General features: G+C 39.1%; 1 protein-coding gene across 1 annotated transcript in view; it reads left to right on the plus strand.

Moving 5' to 3' along the window:
- Nucleotides 1–7,207: 7,207 nt before the first annotated feature.
- PRMT8 (protein arginine methyltransferase 8) overlaps nucleotides 7,208–20,824 on the plus strand; it is a 276,310-nt gene continuing 262,693 nt past the window's right edge. Inside the window, exon 1 of the mRNA XM_063447793.1 lies at nucleotides 7,208–8,083. Within this exon, the coding sequence (XP_063303863.1) occupies nucleotides 8,015–8,083 (69 nt within the window). The 5' untranslated portion in view covers nucleotides 7,208–8,014. The remainder of the gene's footprint in view (nucleotides 8,084–20,824) is intronic.

The following is a 20,824-nucleotide window of genomic DNA, read 5'->3' on the forward strand; positions in this document are numbered from 1 at the left end:
TTGGCACCAAGAACATTCTCGAAGGTTCTCATCACAGTTGTTGCAATCCTGAGGAAGAGAGGGATTCAAGTATTCCACTATTTGGACAATATCCTAGTAGTACCACAGGAATTCTACACAGCAGTGCATCAAACAGAAGAGGTGCTTAAATCTGCAAGAATTTGGGTAGCTTACAAACAGAGACAAAAGCAACCTCATTCCAACCAGACACATAGTGTTCCTTGGAGCGAGTCTAAACACAGAAGCTTCAACAATCTCTCTATCCCAAGATCGTATTGCTCGGATCAAGAACAAGATATTAGAATTCCATCCAAGAACAAGAGTTTGAGCAAAAGATTATATGAGTGTACTGGGATCCCTCACATCGACCATAGGTCTGGTCAGATGGGCACATTGGAAGATGAGACAGGCTCAGATGAACTTCCTCACACAGATCAACAAGTCAGCAATTAACTGGGATCAATGGATAATAATTCCTCAAGACCTGAAGCTTCAACTAAGGGGCTGGATAAAAGGATCCAATTTGACCAAGGGCTTTCCCCTGGAAGATCCCCAATAGGAAGTGATTACTACAGATGCAAGTACAAGAGGATGGGAGCTCATTTCAAGAACCACACAAGGAGTATGGAGCAACCAGATTCGTCTTCTCCACTCCAACATCCTGGAGATGAGGGCAGTTTTCAAGGTAATGATGTCCTCTGCCATTTACCTTAAGGGGAAGAGAATATTGATAAGAACAGACAAAAGGGTGGTTGCTGCCTGCCTGAAACACCAAGGAGGCACAAAGAGCTATCAGTTGCTTTCTCAACTACAACCAATTATGCAATGGGCCATGACTCACCTGAAAGACCTAAAAGTGGTATACTTACTAGGAACAGAAAATACCTTAGCAGACTGCCTGAGCAGAGCAAGTATATAGAATGGTCTCTAAACAGGGAAGATGGAAAGACAACCAAGCCGAAGCCCAGGATGCCCTATGCCAAAGGATACCACTAATCAGCAAAGTACTGAGGAAAAGGAGAATTGCACGGTGAATTGCAATCACACCATTATGGCCGAGGAGACCTTGGTTTTCACTCCTGTTACGAATGAGCCAAAGAGTCCCAATAATACTTCCACTGAGAGGGGACTTGCTCATCCAGGGTCCAGCAGTGCATCCAGAACCCCAGTCACTTCAGTTAGCGGCATGGTTCTTGAACCTCTCGAAATCGGGCCTGTCAGAGTCTGTCTCTAATACTCTACTAAAATCCAGGAAATGCTCTACGTCAGCCTTCTATTATAAAATATGGTGGATAAGGGAATCTCTTGTAATGCACCTTGCATGGCAGACATCTTGAACTTCCTTCAAGAGGGTCTGGATAAAGGGCCAGTCTGAGCACTCTGAAAGTTCAAGTTTCGGCAATTTCAGCCTTGACAAATTCCAGATGGGCTTTGAATCCTCTTGTAATGAGGTTTTTTAGAGCAGTTTTGAGGATTAGACCACCTACAGGCAGTTGGTGCTTCCTTAGGACTTACCTCTAGTACTAAATGCTCTCATTAAAGTACGATTCAAGCCACTAGAAGAAATAGGAATTTATTAACTCACCATGAAAACTCTATTCCTAATAGCTATTACATCGTCCAGAAGAGTATCAGAGATCCAGGAATTAAGTTCTGAAGGCGGTGCTGGTTATTAGACCTGACTTTCTTCCAAAAGTAGTTTCTAGATTCCACATTTAACAAGAAATTTTTCTGCCTTTATTCTTTCCAAAACCGGCAAACGAGGAGGAATTAGGATGGAGTAAATTGGATATGATGAGATGCCGAAGTGTCTACTTACTAAGAACAAAGGATTTCAGAAAGTCAGAAAAGCTTTTAGTTCTGCCTTCAGGCAGTAGAAAAGGGGAAGCAGTGTCCACTACAGCATTGAGAAGGTGGCTTTCTCTAGTGATTTCCAAGGCCATCAGGCTCCGAGTGTCATCAAACCACACTCAGCAAGAAAGCTGGCTACTTCATTGGCTTCAAGAGCGGAGGTTCCGGTTGAGGATATGTGTAAGGCAGCTACATGGTCCTCTCCGATTACATTTGTCAATCACTACAAACTGGATTTGTCTTTCTCAAACAATTCACACTTTGGGAAGGGTGTTCTTGCTTCTGTGGCAGGAAAAGATGAATAAATACTTTCAGCATCAATAACAACTACTGTATTCACTGCTTTTTGTTAAGATCCCACCCTTCTTCAGAGCTTGGGTAATACCCATATGTGATGCTGCCATGTATGGCCAGGAAAGTAGAAAACTGTTTCCATACTTACCGTTATTTTCTTTTCCTGGCTATTATACATGGCAGCATCACGCTCCCTCCCTTCTGGATTCTTCAACTTGAGCTATTTAACAAGACTGGGGGAGTCTAGAGGGGAGGGGGCTTTTATTGGATTTAATTGTTTAATTATTCCTGTCCTGACAGCGGGGAGGAGGAGCTTACCCATATGTGATGCTGCCATGTATAAAAGTCAGGGGGAAAAAATAACGGTAAGTATGGAAACAATTTTCTACTATATAGCTATATAGCTATTATCAAAATATTTTATATACATTTTAATAATTTTTTATTTGCTACATTTGTTATAGAATTGATATTTAGTTTAATTACCCATGTATAACACTATAGGACTTTGATATGTTATATATTTATTGTGTAAAAAGATACGTTAATGTAGTTAATTTATCTTATAACACTAGTGAAATATAGATGTCAGTGTCACATTCTGTTTATTAAGAATTTCTAATTTGTCAGTTTTATAATTGTGTTTGAATATTTTCTGTCTCTATATTATTAACAAAGTAAATCAATGTGAATCTTGGAGATCATTCTATAATATAGTTTATTATCTCAGAAGGTCACTGATTTCAATACTGGCCTTTCTAGCAAATTGGAGGTGCAAGAGTAAATCAATAGTCAGCTCCTTTGGGTCAACATTTCACTGAACAATCTCCTGATAGCTATACTTGCACTTTCTGTAGCATCTGAACACAGCAAATCTGTCAGGCTGTCACATTTTCTCACCTTTTTTTCTTCCATGTTAAATGCATAAAGTGGAGATGACATTTAAAGAAGAAAAAAAAAGATCAGCGAATATATATAAGGCTTAAGGAAGCTTAAGATTATCTGTAATACATTTACCTCAATAGTGCATGTATTACATTTTGCATTATGTAATAGTTGAAAATATGTATTTTGCAAATGTTGTACACTAAGAAACAGATGAATGTCAAAACAAACAAAACAAATAACCTGCTGGGTTCAATGCATACAAAATATATCTTCTTTTATCTCCGCAACTCATTAGGTGTGAATTTGGGGGTGCTGGAGAACCAGGGCTTTTGCCCCCCGAAACACCATACAGGTATCATCACATCCGAGTGACATCCTGGTCAGGGGACCATGGGGGGATCTGCTGGTCAACAGGACTTCATTGTAAACTATTAAAATAATTTTAAAAAATACTACATTGAGAAAAAAAATACATAAGTATCCTGTCACTTTGAGAAAAAAGAATCTTACCATGGTATACATCCTCTCCTTTAGGGTGTACTAAACACAGGGGTGTGGTGTTGTGTTGGCCTATTTAAGCTCTCCCCTCCCCCCCCCCCACCAAAAAACAAACAACATTTTAATAAATCTTCTTATCATTCCTTTTAACCCTCATTGAATTTGTCTTGTTGAGGTCTTCTGGTTGAGAGCATCAAACGTCATGCTGTGTATGAAGATGCCAAATGAAGAACCTGCAACCTTAGCAGAACCAGAGTTAAATTTAGCATTAAACAGAGCAGGCATCTGCCTACAATCGCATACCTGAGAGAGGCACCACAGGTGCCTTCTCTGCCTGTTAAAGACATCTGTTGTGCATCTCTCAGGTTAAAAGCAGCCACCCTTGGCTTCTCACAAACTACTACACATGTTGCTACCAACACTGTTTCACACATTGTTACACAAACTACTACCCACACCTACACTGGTAAAAACTCATAGACATACACAAACACACAGACATATGCAGTCACAAAGGCACACACTACTACTTGCACACAAGCCATACACACACACAGACATTCCTTCTTAACTTTTACATTCATTATTCTTACAATTCCAATAATGCTAATAACCATATCCTTATAATAACGATATAAGAATCAAAAAATGTTTTAATTGTCTGTTTTACACCTAAACACAGTTTGTGCCTCTACTCTCTCTTCCCTCCTTTTCTATTTCATTGTATGTTTGCATGCAGGGCTTCAAAATAAGCTGTATTGGAGTATCTCAGTCTTTTGTACTAAGAGGTGCGCTAAACTGAGGGTGAAGGTTTAAATTTCACAATGAATTTGAATAATCCTAGATGTTACCTAGCGTGGACTCTTGTGTCACTTCACCATAGTAAAGAGGGGTAATGTTGTGTACTTATTTGGTGCACAATAAGTTCACCAAATTCAAATCCCCCCCTGGCTCATGTGTTTATGCACTCCTGACATCATTCCTTACAGCAAAAGAGCAAGCACTGTTGCACTTGTGTTAAAGGATAGCAGGAAGAAAATGTTTTGCCCACTATACCATCAGTGCTATTCTGAGTGTTCATACACCCCCCTCCCACGGAGTGGTAGGGTGGAACCTAACTGCTGCCCCAAGTGGTAGTTATGGCAACCAAGAGATACATTGTATGGAAGGTTACCTGGTCCTCGGAATACTGGGAGTTTCTGTCAGGTTGGAATGTTGCTGAAGGGTTTATCCTCGCCAACGTGGAGCTATCAAACATTGGACATAACAGGCTTGGGATTGCAGGGGAGTTCCAACAACCATTTTTGAGTTGAAGACAGACCGTATGTTTAAGAGGACTCTTGGAAAGTTGTGTTATTTTTGTGTCTGCTGATTATATAGCCAGCAGCTGGCAGTATGTTCGACTAATGCTGCCTTGATATGGCCATTGCACTACCACCTATATTGAAAAGTATCTGTTTTATTTGAAAGGTAGGGGTGTGGTACAAGGATAGAATGATGGTGTGGGCAGCAGTCAGGTAAGTGGCATGGGGCATGCATGGAAAATGGCAGGCTATTTATCTTTTCACATACAGCATCAACTCTACAGACATAAACAAGGCATTGATTTAATAAGCTTTCCAAATGATTCATTACTGTTAGAAAAACTTAACAAATGGTCTATCTACAGAAGACACTATTACAGTCTATGGGGAATTTTGTAGATAAATCATTTGGGAAGTGTTTCTAACATTATTGAATCATTTTGAAAGCTTATAAAATCAAGTACCAAGTATAAGAAAGGGGTTGGAAAGAAAAGACAGAGTCATGGGGCTGAGGTGGGTGGGAGAAAAAACAGAGGACGCTGATAGAAAAATGGAAGGGGGAGAAATAGACATATAAACGAGTATATAGTGGGCTGGGAATAATTGTCATAACATTTTCACTTCTCATATTTTTGAAAGTTTATTACACTTCCACTTTTTTTTTTTAATCAGGCTGAGCAGCCATGTTGGGTCAGCAGCGTTTGATCAGATACAAAAGTTCAATTTTCTAAAAACAAAAATACAAAATCATTAACATTCATTATATGCAACAAACTTTTAAAAAATGAGAATTGAAAATCTGATGACTGTTGTCCTTTAATAAGAATTAAAGATGGGTAATTATGAAGACTTTCATGTGAATAGGGAGTTTATAATCAATGACGAGAGGGTTTGGGGGTAACAGTAAAGGAATGAAAGGATATTACTAAGACTGTTGCAGGGTTTATTTAGGAATTAATGCATAAAACTCTGCTCAGCTCACCTTCTGTGACAAGTGGGTGCCAGGACAGATAAGTCAATTAAATAAATATGTGTTATTACATGTGTCAGTGATGGCTTATCTCTGCAAATATTAAACTATATTTCCAATGGTTGACTGAAGATCTTGGGCTATGCAGTAAACCAGCATCTGTATTGCCAATATTTGCAGTGCCAGGTTCAGCCATCACTGGCACATATATTTAAAAGAAAATATATTGCATGTTGCTACATGGATCGGGGGTGGGGTACATGAATACTACAATACTCGGTAAAATAATACTGAAATTACACACCAGTCCAAAATACTACATTCGATTTCTAAAATATTGATTCTTATTTTTGTCTGATGCTGCCCTACTATCTCTATGAGGAATAGTGGTAAAGTGTATGTAAATGGATGGGTGCGAGTGGGTGGTCATGAAATGGGGTGTAGCAAAATATGGAACTAACAAAGCCACCACAGGGGGTAAAACAAAAATCTCTGCATTGACCGTTAGCTCACCCATTGGCATGCCTGATTTTCTTACACCATTTACTTATTATATCCTTCGCTAAAGAATATGTTGAAGCAATGTAACCATAACAATCATTTGAAGGAGGAAAAAAAGATTTTCTTTCTCGCCTTCAATAGAATTTAATTATTCTAATCTTTAGAGACCAATATAACTATCCTCAAATGAAATGAGTGATTATTAATAAAGAAAAAATCTGGGACAAAATTCTGTAAATGGAGTAATCACCATGGAAACTAATGGCACATTCCTTCTGATGCTCCACTTTAGGACATTGTCCTAGAATTATTTTATTAAGTAACTCCCTATAACCCCTATGTTCACATATTTTATTACCTGTACACCTAACTAAAAGCAGCTTTAAACTCACTCTGCACTAATGTATTCTGAAAACACATTATATATATATATATATATATATTCCTACTTTTCCTACTTTTTTTAATACATATTTAAAATTGTACAATGGGATGCTTTCAAGCATCTACATTGTGGCACCAAGCAGTTAAGAGTAGAGAAATGTAGAAAAAATGTAGAAAAACAAGTTAATAAATACCACAATATTCATTAAAAATTAAAACCAAATAATTGAACACTTACTGAAGAACAGCAGAAATGTATATTAAATGTACAGATTTCACTACAGTGTGCATTACAACATATAACGATGCAATAAACTATAAATGCAGCAAATAACACACAAAATGCCTAATATTCTCAAAGTATGGCTAAAAATATATATATTTTTTTATTTTATTTTATTTTTATTTTTTTTTAAAGGAGGAAGCGTGTGCTGTTCTAAAAATCCCCTCCCCCCACCAATATCCTTGTTTGCAGAAGATTGGTTTAAATAGATTTTGCAATAGGTTTGAAGGTGAGTTTAGTTCAGTTAAAACCCCAGAGGGCACTAGATGAATGTATCTTTCATATTAAACCAGGGCTGAAACACAATCTCTTTTGTACATCAGACTTTTAATGAAAGTCACCAGCGGCACAGAGCCATAAAATCATTCTCCAATCAGAAAGAGGATGGACTGGAAGAGTTAATGGGCTGACCCATAAAATCAATCCCTCGTCCACAAAGCTTCATCTAGATCAGAACAAAAAAGTAGAGCTTTTTAATAAAAGTTGAGGACACCATATCCATGGCAGACCAAATAAGGTTCCTTTAAATGAAGGAAAATAGATCATTGCTGAAATAATTAATCTGCCTGATTTGTTTCTCTTCATTGGATGGAAAGAAAGGAGCAATATAAAGCTTATCTACATTAACGTTATTTGGTATCATACCAAGTTTTCCCAGAAGAATTAAAAGGAGTGGATTTCCTTGAAGACCTCTTTCTTTGCAGCTCTGCAAACCCTGCCAGATCAGGACTGAAGAGCAGATGGTAGACATTCATTTGGTCAAGCTCTTCTGCATGGACATGCAATGATTCAAGAAGGTCCACCAGCATTCAGTGAATGAGCTTCCACCACCAGATCCAGGATCTTTGTGGAGTAGATAGTGGACACGTTCTCAGAGGAAGAAGATATAAACTTTGCAGTAAAAGCAGCGTAGAACGTTATTACTGATAACTGAAAAAGATCTGTAGCAGGACAGGTTTGGTGAGGACAGAAGCATACATTGATTTTTCTCCCTTCATCTACATTTGCAAATAATAAGAAAAAAAAAACTCGCCGGCTCTTATGGGAATCAAACACTCCTCCCGCTGCCTGCTCCTTAGGAGGAAGATGGCGGAAGCAGAAAATATCGAGGTATGTGACATGTTTGCATGTGGATCTGCTAAAAATAAAACACTCGGAAGATTCCTTCAGATAACTGTGAGTGAGGAGGTGGGAATGTGAACTTTCTGAGTGGGGGTACGTGTTATCCCTGGCAAGCAGGTGAAGTTGCAGAGTGGGTAGAACGTGGAACGTTCTAAATGACTAACCCACGAGTGTCACTGACAGTCAGTATTTGGAGGCGGGGGGGATAGTATCTTTATGGAGTAATCCAGCGTTTTATCCTTTAACCTGTTAAAGAGCTGCCTGATCTAGCATGTGCTAGGCAACTTCTCTACCAGCATGATATCAGCCTGTGTGCTGCAGAATAAAACCATGCTGGCTAAACGTGCTTGGGTTCTAAAAGGGAAGAATTGGGGGAAATTACCATTATTGTACCACCTGTACTCATGTTATAGCTTGATGTGAGCTCTTATTTACTCCAAGGTTTATTCTGTAGCATAAATAAAAGGATACTGTGCTGTAAATGCAATTACCTGTTTGATGTCAAATATGGTGAGCACTGAGCCCAGCCAGAGCTGCATTCCATACACTCAAAGGGTTAATGTGAATATTTGTCCCGAATGCATCCTATTCGAGTCCCTGCATTTAATTTATATGACTGTTTGGATTTAAATCCCCAGCTATATGCAAGCATTAAAGAACTTGGCAGGATTGGAGGAACAGCCGTAGTACTGCAGTGTGTCCTTCACAGTTAAGGTGAAATGTTTGATCCATGCTGGAGTTTAGGGATTGGGGGCATGCTTGGTCAATGGGGTCCAGATCGTTCAGATAGCTTGGGTTTGCACATTTTATTAATGGACGATCCAACAGAGGGGGCAGCTGTGAATTTATTTAAGACAAGATAAGTCAGTGGAATGGGGGTTGGGAGTACACTTGATGGATTTAGTGAATTGAGTTAGTGGGGAGCTGGTTATTAACATAGTTTGTCCTGTATTATATGGTTGGGGCGGGGGCTGCATTTTTATTTAATGGGGTGATAGGCATAAAGTTAGGGAGGCAGTGAGGTCAGTCAGGGGATAGATTGGTGCTTACACTCAGTGGAATCTGTGTGTATAGAGTGTGGGGCAGTGTACCCAATTGATGTGGGGATTGCTTACAGGAAGTGGGTCAGTGCATTCAAGTTTAGGTGGGGTGTTAGTGTGCTGTAAATTTATATAAAAGTAAATAGTGCATAGTTTTAACCCCTTAAGGACACATGACATGTGTAACATGTCATAATTCCTTTTTATTCCAGAAGTTTGGTCCTTAAGGGGTTAAAGGGGGTGGGTCGGTCTTTTTTTAATTCTATCTAATTGGGGTCAGTGAGGGAAGCTGTACACTAAGCTTCTTGGATAATGTACTCGTTTAGTTTACAAAACATAAGCAATGTGTTCGTATACATGTAATGCTGGCAGTGTGCTCAATGAGTGGGGACAGAGTGTTCTTATAGAGTGGAAGCACTGAGATCAGTCAGTTATTGGGACAGTGTTATACTATAGCAAGGTAATTGCTGGGTTTGGTTACTATAGACAGTTTGTGCATTTAGTAAGACTGTATCCATTAAACATGCTCAGAATCCACTGAGAGGATCATTCAGTGTGTGTGGTGCAGTGTATCCAGTGATTGAAGCACTCAGTGTGTGTGGTGCAGTGTATCCAGTGATTGAAGCATTCAGTGTGTGGTGCAGTGTATCCAGTGATTGGAGCACTCAGTGTGTGTGGTGCAGTGTATCCAGTGATTGAAGCATTCAGTGTGTGTGGTTCAGTGTATCCAGTGATTGAAGCATTCAGTGTGTGTGGTGCAGTGTATCCAGTGATTGAAGCATTCAGTGTGTGTGGTGCAGTGTATCCAGTGATTGAAGCATTCAGTGTGTGTGGTGCAGTGTATCCAGTGATTGAAGCATTCAGTGTGTGTGGTGCAGTGTATCCAGTGATTGAAGCATTCAGTGTGTGTGGTGCAGTGTATCCAGTGATTGAAGCATTCAGTGTGTGTGGTGCAGTGTATCCAGTGATTGAAGCATTCAGTGTGTGTGGTGCAGTGTATCCAGTGATTGAAGCATTCAGTGTGTGGTGCAGTGTATCCAGTGATTGAAGCATTCAGTGTGTGTGGTGCAGTGTGTCCAGTGAATGGTGAGATCTGTATTGGTAAATGATACGATGTCTATTAGATGTCTATACATTGAGGGCACTGATAGGGAGATATAATTTTCCCAGCTCCTGATTTGTAATGTGAGTGTCTGAGCAATCAGTGAATGGATATAGTGCATTGCACGTATGGGAGCTATAAATAGAGATCTGCACCCAAGTCATTCCCCCAGAACACCAACCCTCACCTACCAGTGCTCATCTAGGTGGACAGTAAATCATAGGCATGTGACACGTGGTAATGAACAGCCAGCATCTACAGGGTGGGCTCATGGGCTGCTATTAAATCTAGGTGGTAATTCGTTTTGCTACTGCCCCGTGCTATAATTTGCAGGAGGGGGCTATTGTGAGAATGGTGTAGCTCAATATTAATATATCTGGTTAGTAGGAGATATAAGCTATATGCAATGCTTATTAAATTAACTCTGCTCAGCGTGCGAGGCTCCTACCAGGCTCTCCAAAGTACTGCAGTGCCCCAGCTTCCCTAATAAGAGCTGTCCATGGTCCTGCTGTCTCCTAGATCCAGCACTGAACACAGCAGGAGCCCCCCCCAGCTGCAGACTTATAGCATGAGCTGGCCATGGTGCTGAAGTGTGTACTCATATCAAGCCTTTTTAAAGGTCTGTAACTCCCAGACTGACTACTGGTGCTGCCGAACAAGAGGCTAGCCATCTCTCTCTCTCTCTTTCTCTCTCTCTCTCTCTCTCTCTCTCTCTCTCTCTCTCTCTCTCTCTCTCTCTCTCTCTCTCTCTCTCTCATGCCTTCGTTGTGTGCTACAATGCGGTTTGTGTCATAGAGATTCATGTCATTGATCCTGACTCAGTGGAATGACAGGTTCCTAGAATTTTGTTGATCAGAATTTTTTTTTTTTAATCCCTGTAATTAACTAGAGTGAGTTGTTTTTTTTTGTTTTTTTTAAATGCTTCTATACAAAGAACATTATTGAAATGTGTAGTTCTGCATTAAAGAGGTCGGTTTGCCCTTGAAAAGTAGCAGTGGACAACCATATCATACTCTGCAGAACACGGCATGTTCATTTTCTCAAGAAACATATAAAGATATGCGTATTATTTCAACAGGACAATATATTCACTTTATAGTCACTATTAAAGTTACTCAGTTGTTAAATTTCTATTAAGTTTCAGTAAATTTGTAGCCTCTAGAATTGTATCTCATTGACTTCCAACTGCTGCGAAAAAGCAGAATAATAGCTATAGTTTTAATTAGCAGCTGATATTTTACTCCACTCTTTTTAGAAATATGGATCAATAAATGTTTTAGCATTGCTCTTTGCCTGTAGTGCATTAAGTCAGCCATGATTTGAGGTATCTTATTGATATGTTTCATTGACTGTGGCTGCTAAGTGGTCTGACTACTCACTATAGTCTGCTAAGAATTCATTATTCCTTTTTTATTTTTTTTATCCAAATCAAAAGATGAATCACAACTCTGTACTTTTCAGTACTATAGTTGATCTCCCACACAATTGTCAAATTTGCCAGATCCACTGATTGATGAGTTGATGGTTTTATTATCAGCTAACTTGGTAAGTTAATGCAACTGCCAATTGTAAACTAATGACTATTGATGAGAGAAAAAAGAACTTTCTACATTCCAGGTACATTTCAATAACCCTTCTAAAAAGGTACAAGGCAGATTTAGTGATCATTTATGAATGACTATAGTAATCTCATCATTAGTAAAAGTTACTAGAGGTGAGATCAAATCAAAATCATAAACAATTTAGAAAATATAATATCTGTTTCTCAGTCTAGCCAGTAATATTACCAGGGAAGAGCCTCAATGATATCCAGCATGGGATAAATAAATATATTAATATGAAGGTAGGGGCCTCCTATAACTGTGACGTTCCAGGGCAAAAGTTGTCAATACCCCAACTCTAGATCTTAATGTAAATGCTGCATGATTCAATCACTCTTATGAGCAGGCATGCAGAAACGTACATTTTGTGTAACATAAAAATATATAAATTGTAGGACAGATATGTGAATCTATTTTAAGCTCTATTTATTTAGTTTCATTGAATGGGTAAAAATTAGCTTCCTATTTCTTCCAGTTTGTAACATTTTATTCACGCTTAATGTTGTGTTAGGTATAGATAGGATATTAAAATGAAGTCTTTTCTGCTCTTTAAAAATCAATATAAAATATATGTATGGACACTTAAAGAGAAGCCCTTAAATGACGGTGGAACAAACACTTAGCATAAATTCTATGTTTTGTTTTTGTTTATAACTTTGACAATTACCTCTTAAAGGATTACAAATCACCTCTCTTTATTAAATCCATGACATGGTGGAAACTAGAATTTTCAAAAGCTATTTCCAGCTGTTGTTTTGAAATAAACTCTGTTGTATACTTTTACTCCTACAATAAAAAAAAAATGATAACATGTTCCTCAACTTCTACCCTAAATTTCAACACAAAATCAATAGAATTGACATATCAAATAAAGCCATCTAACTAAAGCCATCTAAACTAGTCAACCAGTCATCCACCAAAAATATTGGCATGACTAGTGGCAAACCTTGTGCCCATAGCTGTCCTGCACATCTTCAGTAAATAGAGGGGGAGGCATGTTAGAATCCTGATTCAATTCTTCTTTAATTGCCTGATTTCCCTTGGTGTAATTCATAATCGCATACAGGGAGGCCACATCAATAGCAGTGCACATATATCCTTCCCTTCGTAACATTTCTTTAATTTATTGAAGGATTTAAGAGGAATTCTTAATTTGCAATGGTGCTTTTATCACATACGTTTGGAGGACTTTATCTACATATTTGGATATTTTACTTGTTATTGGGCCTTCCAGGTGGTTGTTCTAAAGTTTTATGAAGAGAGGATCAGGTGGGCCATACCTTCTGAGGAAGGCTATGTGTTATAAAGAAGAAACGCGTTGAGCATCTTGAGGGTTATTACTCTTACTTGTACTTGAGCCTAACTTGTGGCTGTTTGATATCCTGACAGAAGTCTGCTTAGAGGAAGGACTCTTTGGACCCCGAAGTTGTAACTGAGAGATCCACAGAAATCTCCTGACCCATAGTGTGGTGGTCTGAGCAGTGGAATATGCAGTCTACATAGGCAAAGCTCTTTTTGCAAATAATTTTCTGTGTAAAATACTGTTTCTGAGTTATTTTTTTATTATTTATATGGGATTTTTTATTAATGTAAGAATAAACTGTGCCGCAGTCTCATGTCTTATGTTTCTTTTATATGTTTTGGATCTCCATTATTATTGAGTCCATATTGGATTATGGTTATGAATGGAATATACATTTATTTAATACACTTTGTGTTCACATTATATTTTTTCTCACTGGTACCTGACACTGTCTGTGTTCATAATTATAGAAAATCTGGTATATTGGAAAAAGCACTAATTAACTAATTAAAAAGTGATGGTTATCATGATAGTAAATTCTAGCAGTTTCAATAGATTTTCTGGCACAATTTATTAAATCTGTCACATTTTCTTTCATCTGTTGCTCCTTTTTGCACACTAACAGACATGTTTCAACATATGCCAAATTATTTCCAAAGCAATGCATTTATCAATCTTTCTGACACTTTTTGCAACAGCTGTAAGTGTTGTGATCTTTTGAAATATAATTTTCTGAAAAATAACTGTTAAAAATGTATGTGATGAAAACTCTCTCTCTCTTTAGATCACTTTTAAAACACTATAACCCCATAAGGATGAAGGTGAAACAAAACAAAACATATCGTTTGGCTATGTGTTTTTTCCACTAGGATTTAAGGGTTTATCTTATTTGCTTATAATAATTTTTACACATCCAATGCAACTAAATTCGCCTATTAGTCGGTATTGTTAAATACCTAGTATGTTAAGGTTCTAAATCAAATCGAAATCTAAGATTTAAGATCTAAACTAATTTTGGTAGTTAGCAACTCCCCACAACACTACACCAACCATACTCCTTACACTATGCTTACACTAACCATATACCTACCCTAACCTTACACATATTCTTACACTATCCCTAACCCTAAAACAGCATTCATTCAAAACCAAAATTAACCCTTACCATAACACTATCTCTATACTAACCATAACCTTACAGCTAACCCTTACACTTATCTTACACTTATCTTACACTAATTGTACCTTTACCCTACCCCTATTACTATTCTTAACCTTACACTACAGCGAATGCTAAGGAAACCCTCTTGTAATATCAGTACTGAGGTCAGCAGATAGGGTTCCTAGTCAAAACAATAGAGAGTGGTATCTATCTACTGACTTTTTCAGTATTACCGAAACATTTTCCTGTATTGCTCAATGAAGCATGCTTCCCCAGCTGATTACATGTGATAGGTGATGGGCAGCTGGAAAAACACAGCAGCAATCACAATCACAGCTTTCAAACATGCAGGGAGATCTTGACAGGTCCTGGGGCAGCCTGCAGCCCTAGAATGACTGTGCCTGAAGGTCTGTATACAGCACTAACAGTCAGCTAATTGGTCAGTAAAAAGGGCACTGGCTGACAGAGGGGAGCCCCAGGCATCATTTGATACCTGTATGTCCTGGTGTGGGCATGGATTTAACACATCTCACACTGCATTGCCATTTGTATGGATTTAAAATACCATTTAAAGAGCTGCATGTTACACTGAGTGCATCCGTCAGTCTGGGGCCACTAAAATTGCCCCAGCTGATAGAGGATAGACCCAGGTATATCATGATACTCCTACTTATATTGGCACCTCTTTCTGATTGTTGTAGTACTCATGTACCCTCATATCAAAGGAAAAATCAAGAAAATGTATTTAACAGAGAGCCATAAGACTCCTTAAACAGGAAATGGATAACTCAATTGGATAAAGTGTAGACCCAAGGAAGAAAGAAAGGAGATTGAAAGGAAAAGAGAAGAGTGTGTACGGTTATGTGTCGGTCTGTGGTTACGTGGTATTGTTGGTAGTGTTATTTTATCTATCAAGCTTGGTTCAGAAGGGCATGTACTTGGTCTCCAGTTAAGTGCAATGAGGGCCCTAGCCGCTTGGATCACCTGTGAGACTATTGCCTTCTCGTAATATGACCAGTGTGGGGTAAATCTAGCCATAGACATGTTTCAAATGTGGGTGTGATACCCATGTTTCGGAGTATTTTGACAACTGTTAGCTATAGCGGTTGTATAGGCTTGCATCCCCACCATATATGGAACCCTTTTTGTCGTTGCACCTCCAGCAGTTCTCAGATGAGTCAGGGTAGATTTTGTTTAGTTTATCTGGGGTCAGATACCACCTGTACATTGGCTTCTTGTGGGCTTCCGTGTGTGAAAAACATGTGGTCTGCCCCATCAAAGCATTCATCAGTTTAGTCCATTTTTCTGGACTCAGTCTTCCCACGTTCCTTTTCCCATTGTGTCATGAATGGGAGAGCATGGGCCTGTGAGTGGTTAGATACAGAGCCATAACATAAAGATAATAATTTTGGTTAAAGGTGAGTTGTCCAGCATGTGGCAAGCAAACAGCAGCTGACCTTTTTATTCAAAGGGTCTTCCTTAATGGGCATGTCTATATGCCCATTAACTTTTTGTGTCATTTTACCCCACTCCCTCTAGCATGTAAGCTCATTGAGCAGGGCCCTCAACCCATCTGTTCCTGTGTGTCCAACTTGTCTGGTTACAACTACATGTCTGTTCGTCCACCCATTGTAAAGCGCTGCGGAATTTGACGGCGCTCTATAAATATCATAATAATAATAATAATATGGTCCAGTAGTCTGCTTTTAATTTGTAGGTATCTGAAGATAAGTCTTGGGGATAGTTTATAAGTATGTTGTAGATTTGCAAATGGAATTATTTTGTCGCCTACTTGGAATTGATAAATTGTAGTGATTCCTGCTTGTTCCCACAGGGTAACCGTGAGCCAGGGGGAAACTGTGAGCAGTTTCTGTGAAATTTAAGAGGGTTGTGGAGTAGGGATCTAGTTTTGTCCCAGGCCTGACATGTTGTTTTTGTGGTTTTAAAAAGGGTAATCGTTTTTTTGCATATAAATGGTGGGGTGCATGTGTAGACATTTGTGCGCGCTCCATGTCTACCCAAAATATGTTCTCCCTAGGTGCGTGTAGGTTAACTGCCTGTGCTACCAAAGTGGCCAGTCAGTAGCTTGCTATATGAGGCACCCCCATTCCCGCCAGTTTCAAAGGTCTGTGCAGTGTACTTTTTGCTATCCTTTCTCTTTTATTCTCCCAAATAAAATTGGCAAAGATGGATTGAGCTTTATTACAGAAAACTAAGGGAACATGCGGAATAGATATACAAGCTTCGGTAGGGACATCATGTTTATGGCATTGATACGTCCTGCCCATGAGATCATGGTATCTTTCCAGGTATCCAATCCCTGTGAATTGTCTCTAGCAAAGGAATGTGATTTTGTTTGTATAGTGTTGATATGGATTTTGTGATTCGCACCCCCACATAAGTCACCGATTCTGTTCTCTAGTCGAAGTTAAATGTGCCTCTCAATGCTTCAACTTTGTTGCTCGGGGTATTCATTGGTAAAACCTGTATCTTGGCTGTATTGAGTTTGTAGTAGGAGAAGGAACCAAAGGTTTCTAGTAGGGGCATGAGATTAGGAAGGGAAATATTTGGTTGCGTTAGTGTCAACATCACGTCATCCACAAACAGTGACAGCTGATGTTGTTGATCATTTATATTAACCCCATGGATATTCTAGTTTTGTCTCACAGCTTGTACCAATGGCTTTAAACATAAGATAAAAAGTAGTGGGGAGAGGGCCACAGCGCGATTACCGCCTGAATAATGCTGGAAATAACCCAAAATTTTTTAAGAACAGATTGCATATAAAGCTAATTAAGACTATCAAAGGCCTTTTCTGCATCTAAATCCAGTAATAAGCCTTTGTCTCTATTGGTATTAAGATGCTCTATAACATTTAATAGGAATCTGGAATTATCTGAGCGTTGTCACTCCTTGGATGAATCCTGATTGGCTGTAAAGTTAGGAAGTAGGTCTTTAATTCTGAGTGCAATGATTTTTGCATTGTGTTTAGTGTCTATGTTTAATAGGGATATGGGACGAAAATTAGCACATACAGTAATCTTTTTTCCAGGTTTTGGTAATGTAACAATATAAGCTGATAGCATTTCTTTCAGTAGTGCGCCTTTCTTGAAGCTATAATTAAATAAGCAAAGCAGATTCTGGACAAGCTCATTTGGGAAAGTTTTGTAATAAATGGTCCGGAGATTTGGTGTTTCGGAAAAGTTTAAGAAGGTGGTTCTCCCAAATATTCCCAAACGCACAGCCTGTTTTCATGAAACTGTTTTGGACAGGAGCATCGGGTGTGGTCGGTCAAAATGTGACTTCCATGGAAATCTTGAACCCCTAAACCTATCTGGGCGATCTTTGGATATGTTGGTCCCCCAGATTGGGACTATTAGGTAATATAACTTTTGTGGGGTCAAACCTTTACACTGGCCTATATAAGTAAGTAAATATTACAACAGGTAACATTACAGTAGTTTGCCCAGAGTAGATAACTTAGGCATAAAGACTATATTAGGCCTTCACTTAGCTGTAGTAACCCGGTGCCAGTCTCCAGTCACCCAGGGTGTCTGGGTTAGTGCTGCTTTGGTAGGGGATTCCAGCTGTAGTAAGTGGATGTTGCATTACTCTAGCATTCTCTGTCCCTCTTCTGGGGTGAGCATAATCAGGCGGGTCGGAAAGCCCCATTTGTATGGCACAGAGGCTTCTCTCAGAGCTTTGGTGATGGGGGTGAGCACTCTCCTTTACATCATCATGGCAGGGGATAAGTCTGCCTACAGTTGAACTTCTGCAAAGTGATCTTCCAGGCCTCGTGGGTCTCAAGCTGCCATCATAAATCTTTCCTTCACTGTGGTAGAAGTATACTCGAATAATCGTGTCGCGAGGTACCGTTGCTTGTAAGCTCCACGGTTTTGCAAGCCTATGTACCCTATCCAGGTGTAGGTCCGGGTCCGTCACCCCTTTTAGTAGAGCGTGGAACAGCTGTTTAACCTATTCTTTCAATTCAGGTATTTTGATTTCTTCAGGTATGCCACACAGTTGGATGTTGTTTCTGTGGGCCCTGTCCTCGAGGTCCACCTTTTTTTTTTATTTGTATTTTATTTGAGTTTTCGTACACAAAATACAACTGTTCACAGTATCTTGAAGGTAATGTCACAACATTGTAACAGAAAAGGCATATATGAGGCATATACTGAATAAATGCAATTTATTGGGTTACACAGAGAGATAACGACTTATGCATCATGTATGTGCTAGGGTTAACTGCTCCCTGTCAGACATCTCTCCATCCCCTAGGTATGGGTTAACATGAAACAGCAGAGCAATTGTGGGAGGGTAAAACAAAATAACTGCTGTAGGCGAACTATAAACTTAAAACAACAAATATATATTTATGGGAGTTCCCCCTTGGAACTTACCTGTGTTGTCCTATGTTATTATATGTTATTGTGCACTCTGGCAGCTAGGCCTTGTGTGGCATTTTAACCATAGGTAGTATTACTTCGGCTAGTGCTTAAATGATTATGCACATACTGTGTGTTGAGGAATTTATCGCTTAGTGCTTTTCTTTGCTCTATGGGCTTCTGTCATGGTGGAGACAGGCAGGTTCATATGTTTCAAGAAGGACGCCTGGTCCAGATGGGGTTAGAGTGAATGTGCCCTCTCCCTGTTGGACTACTAGTGAGCCATCTACCCCCCATCTATACTTAATGTTAACATCCATTGGCTGTCTAGCTGTTGGTGCTAGCTGTCTCTTTGCTACGAGTACTGTGAAGGGTACTCAACTTAATGGTACTCATTTGATTGACTTAGAAAAAGGAAAGTATGAGTTCCCATTGCTGGGATTAACATATGCCTCTGAGATACCACAGCTGACTTTCTTTACCACGCTCTCCTGTATAAGAAAGAAACATGGATTAATTAATCAATATGAACCTTCCAGATTCATACCATCTTTACACAAGCTGTTTGAGAATCAATTGTTGAGAACACCCACATTGGTAGTTTATTCCTTGGCCTGAAATGGAATTCAGTAATGAATTTTAAATTACCAAAAATGTTTTTCTAATGTAAAAGTCAATTATTTCCTGTTTTGGGATGATTGCTTTTTAAGTTTCTATGTTAATGATTTAAAACTGAGCATTCTGTTAAATACTTAATTGCTTGTGTACAGGTTTCATTATTTCATTATTTGTATAAATACATAATGTCAGCTTATCACTGAAGTTTTTTTTTTTATTTTGCATTTTATAAGGTACATACATAGAGCAAGCGATGTACATTGCATACAGGATAATTTTACAGTATTTCGAGTTCTCACATGCATTTCCACATTGTCATTATGATAGTTATACATCATGTAAGTATATATTTAGACATTGCTTTCTTGTTTTCGTGGGTTTCGTGAGCCCCTTATTTGAATATGTTTGCTGCCTGCTATTAACCTACTCCTGTAGTTTCTTGTACCTACTTTTAATATAGTAATAATAACACTTCTCAACAAGATGTTCTCAACTGGGTGTATAATGGGGGTATGGGTAGATTTGTTAGGATGATGAGGCTAAAAGATAAAAAAAACAAAAATAAGATATAATATAATTAAAAAAAAAAGGGGGGGGAGGGCAAGGTAGTGGGGGTAGTGCGAATGACAAAGACAGGAACAAGGTTTTCCGTATTGTGTTTGTTTTCTGTGTATTTTGGTATGCTTTACGTTCTTTCCCTTCTTTCGTTGGCCTTATCTCTTGGTCAACTCCGGCCTTGGGTTTTGCTTTGTTCTATAGTTATCCCATAGATTCCACGCTTCCACCCAAAAAATTTTTTGGGCTCTATACATTCTGGTCTTGCTTTCATAGAGTTTGATTGCTTCTATTTGGGCTATACATGCTGTTAGCAGCGGCGGTTCTTTTTGCAGCCATGATTTGGCTATGGCAGTGAGAGCTGTCAGGATGATATGGTAGGCAAGGTACCTGTGATGCTTGGCTAGGGTTGCGGGGAAATGCTGGAGCAAGAATACCTCTGGAGTGAGTGGTATGTCTATATTGTCTAAGTTATGTATAAGTTGTCTCACCTCTTTCCATAGTGTTGCTATTATCGGACAGTTCCACCAGATGTGTATTACGTCGCCTTTTGCAAATCCACATCTCCAGCATGCTCCGGACCGTGTGGGGTCTATATGTTTGGTCTTGTTGGGCACCATGTGCCATCTGTAAAGCATTTTTCTAGCCATCTCTATCTGTGATGTGCAGAGCGTGAACTGTTTGTTGATTGTAAAGCTGCGTAGCCATTCCCATTCTGGGATGTGTTTGCCTAGGTCTTGTTCCCATTTCTGTATAAAGCCCATGTGGTGTGTCTCTATGTGGCGGCCATAGCTTTCATAGATTTTGGCCATGGTTCCCCGTGTTTTTTTTGTGGTGTTGCATACTATTTCTAATGCAGTCATGCGTCCCCTGTCTTTTTGTGAATGTGCCGATTCTTTGTGCTGTTTGATCCATGAACTGATCTGTCTGTGTGCGAATTCCGCTGTGGTCGGAAGATCG

Source organism: Pelobates fuscus, chromosome 3 (genome assembly GCF_036172605.1).
Source record: "Pelobates fuscus isolate aPelFus1 chromosome 3, aPelFus1.pri, whole genome shotgun sequence".
Lineage (NCBI taxonomy): Eukaryota > Metazoa > Chordata > Amphibia > Anura > Pelobatidae > Pelobates > Pelobates fuscus.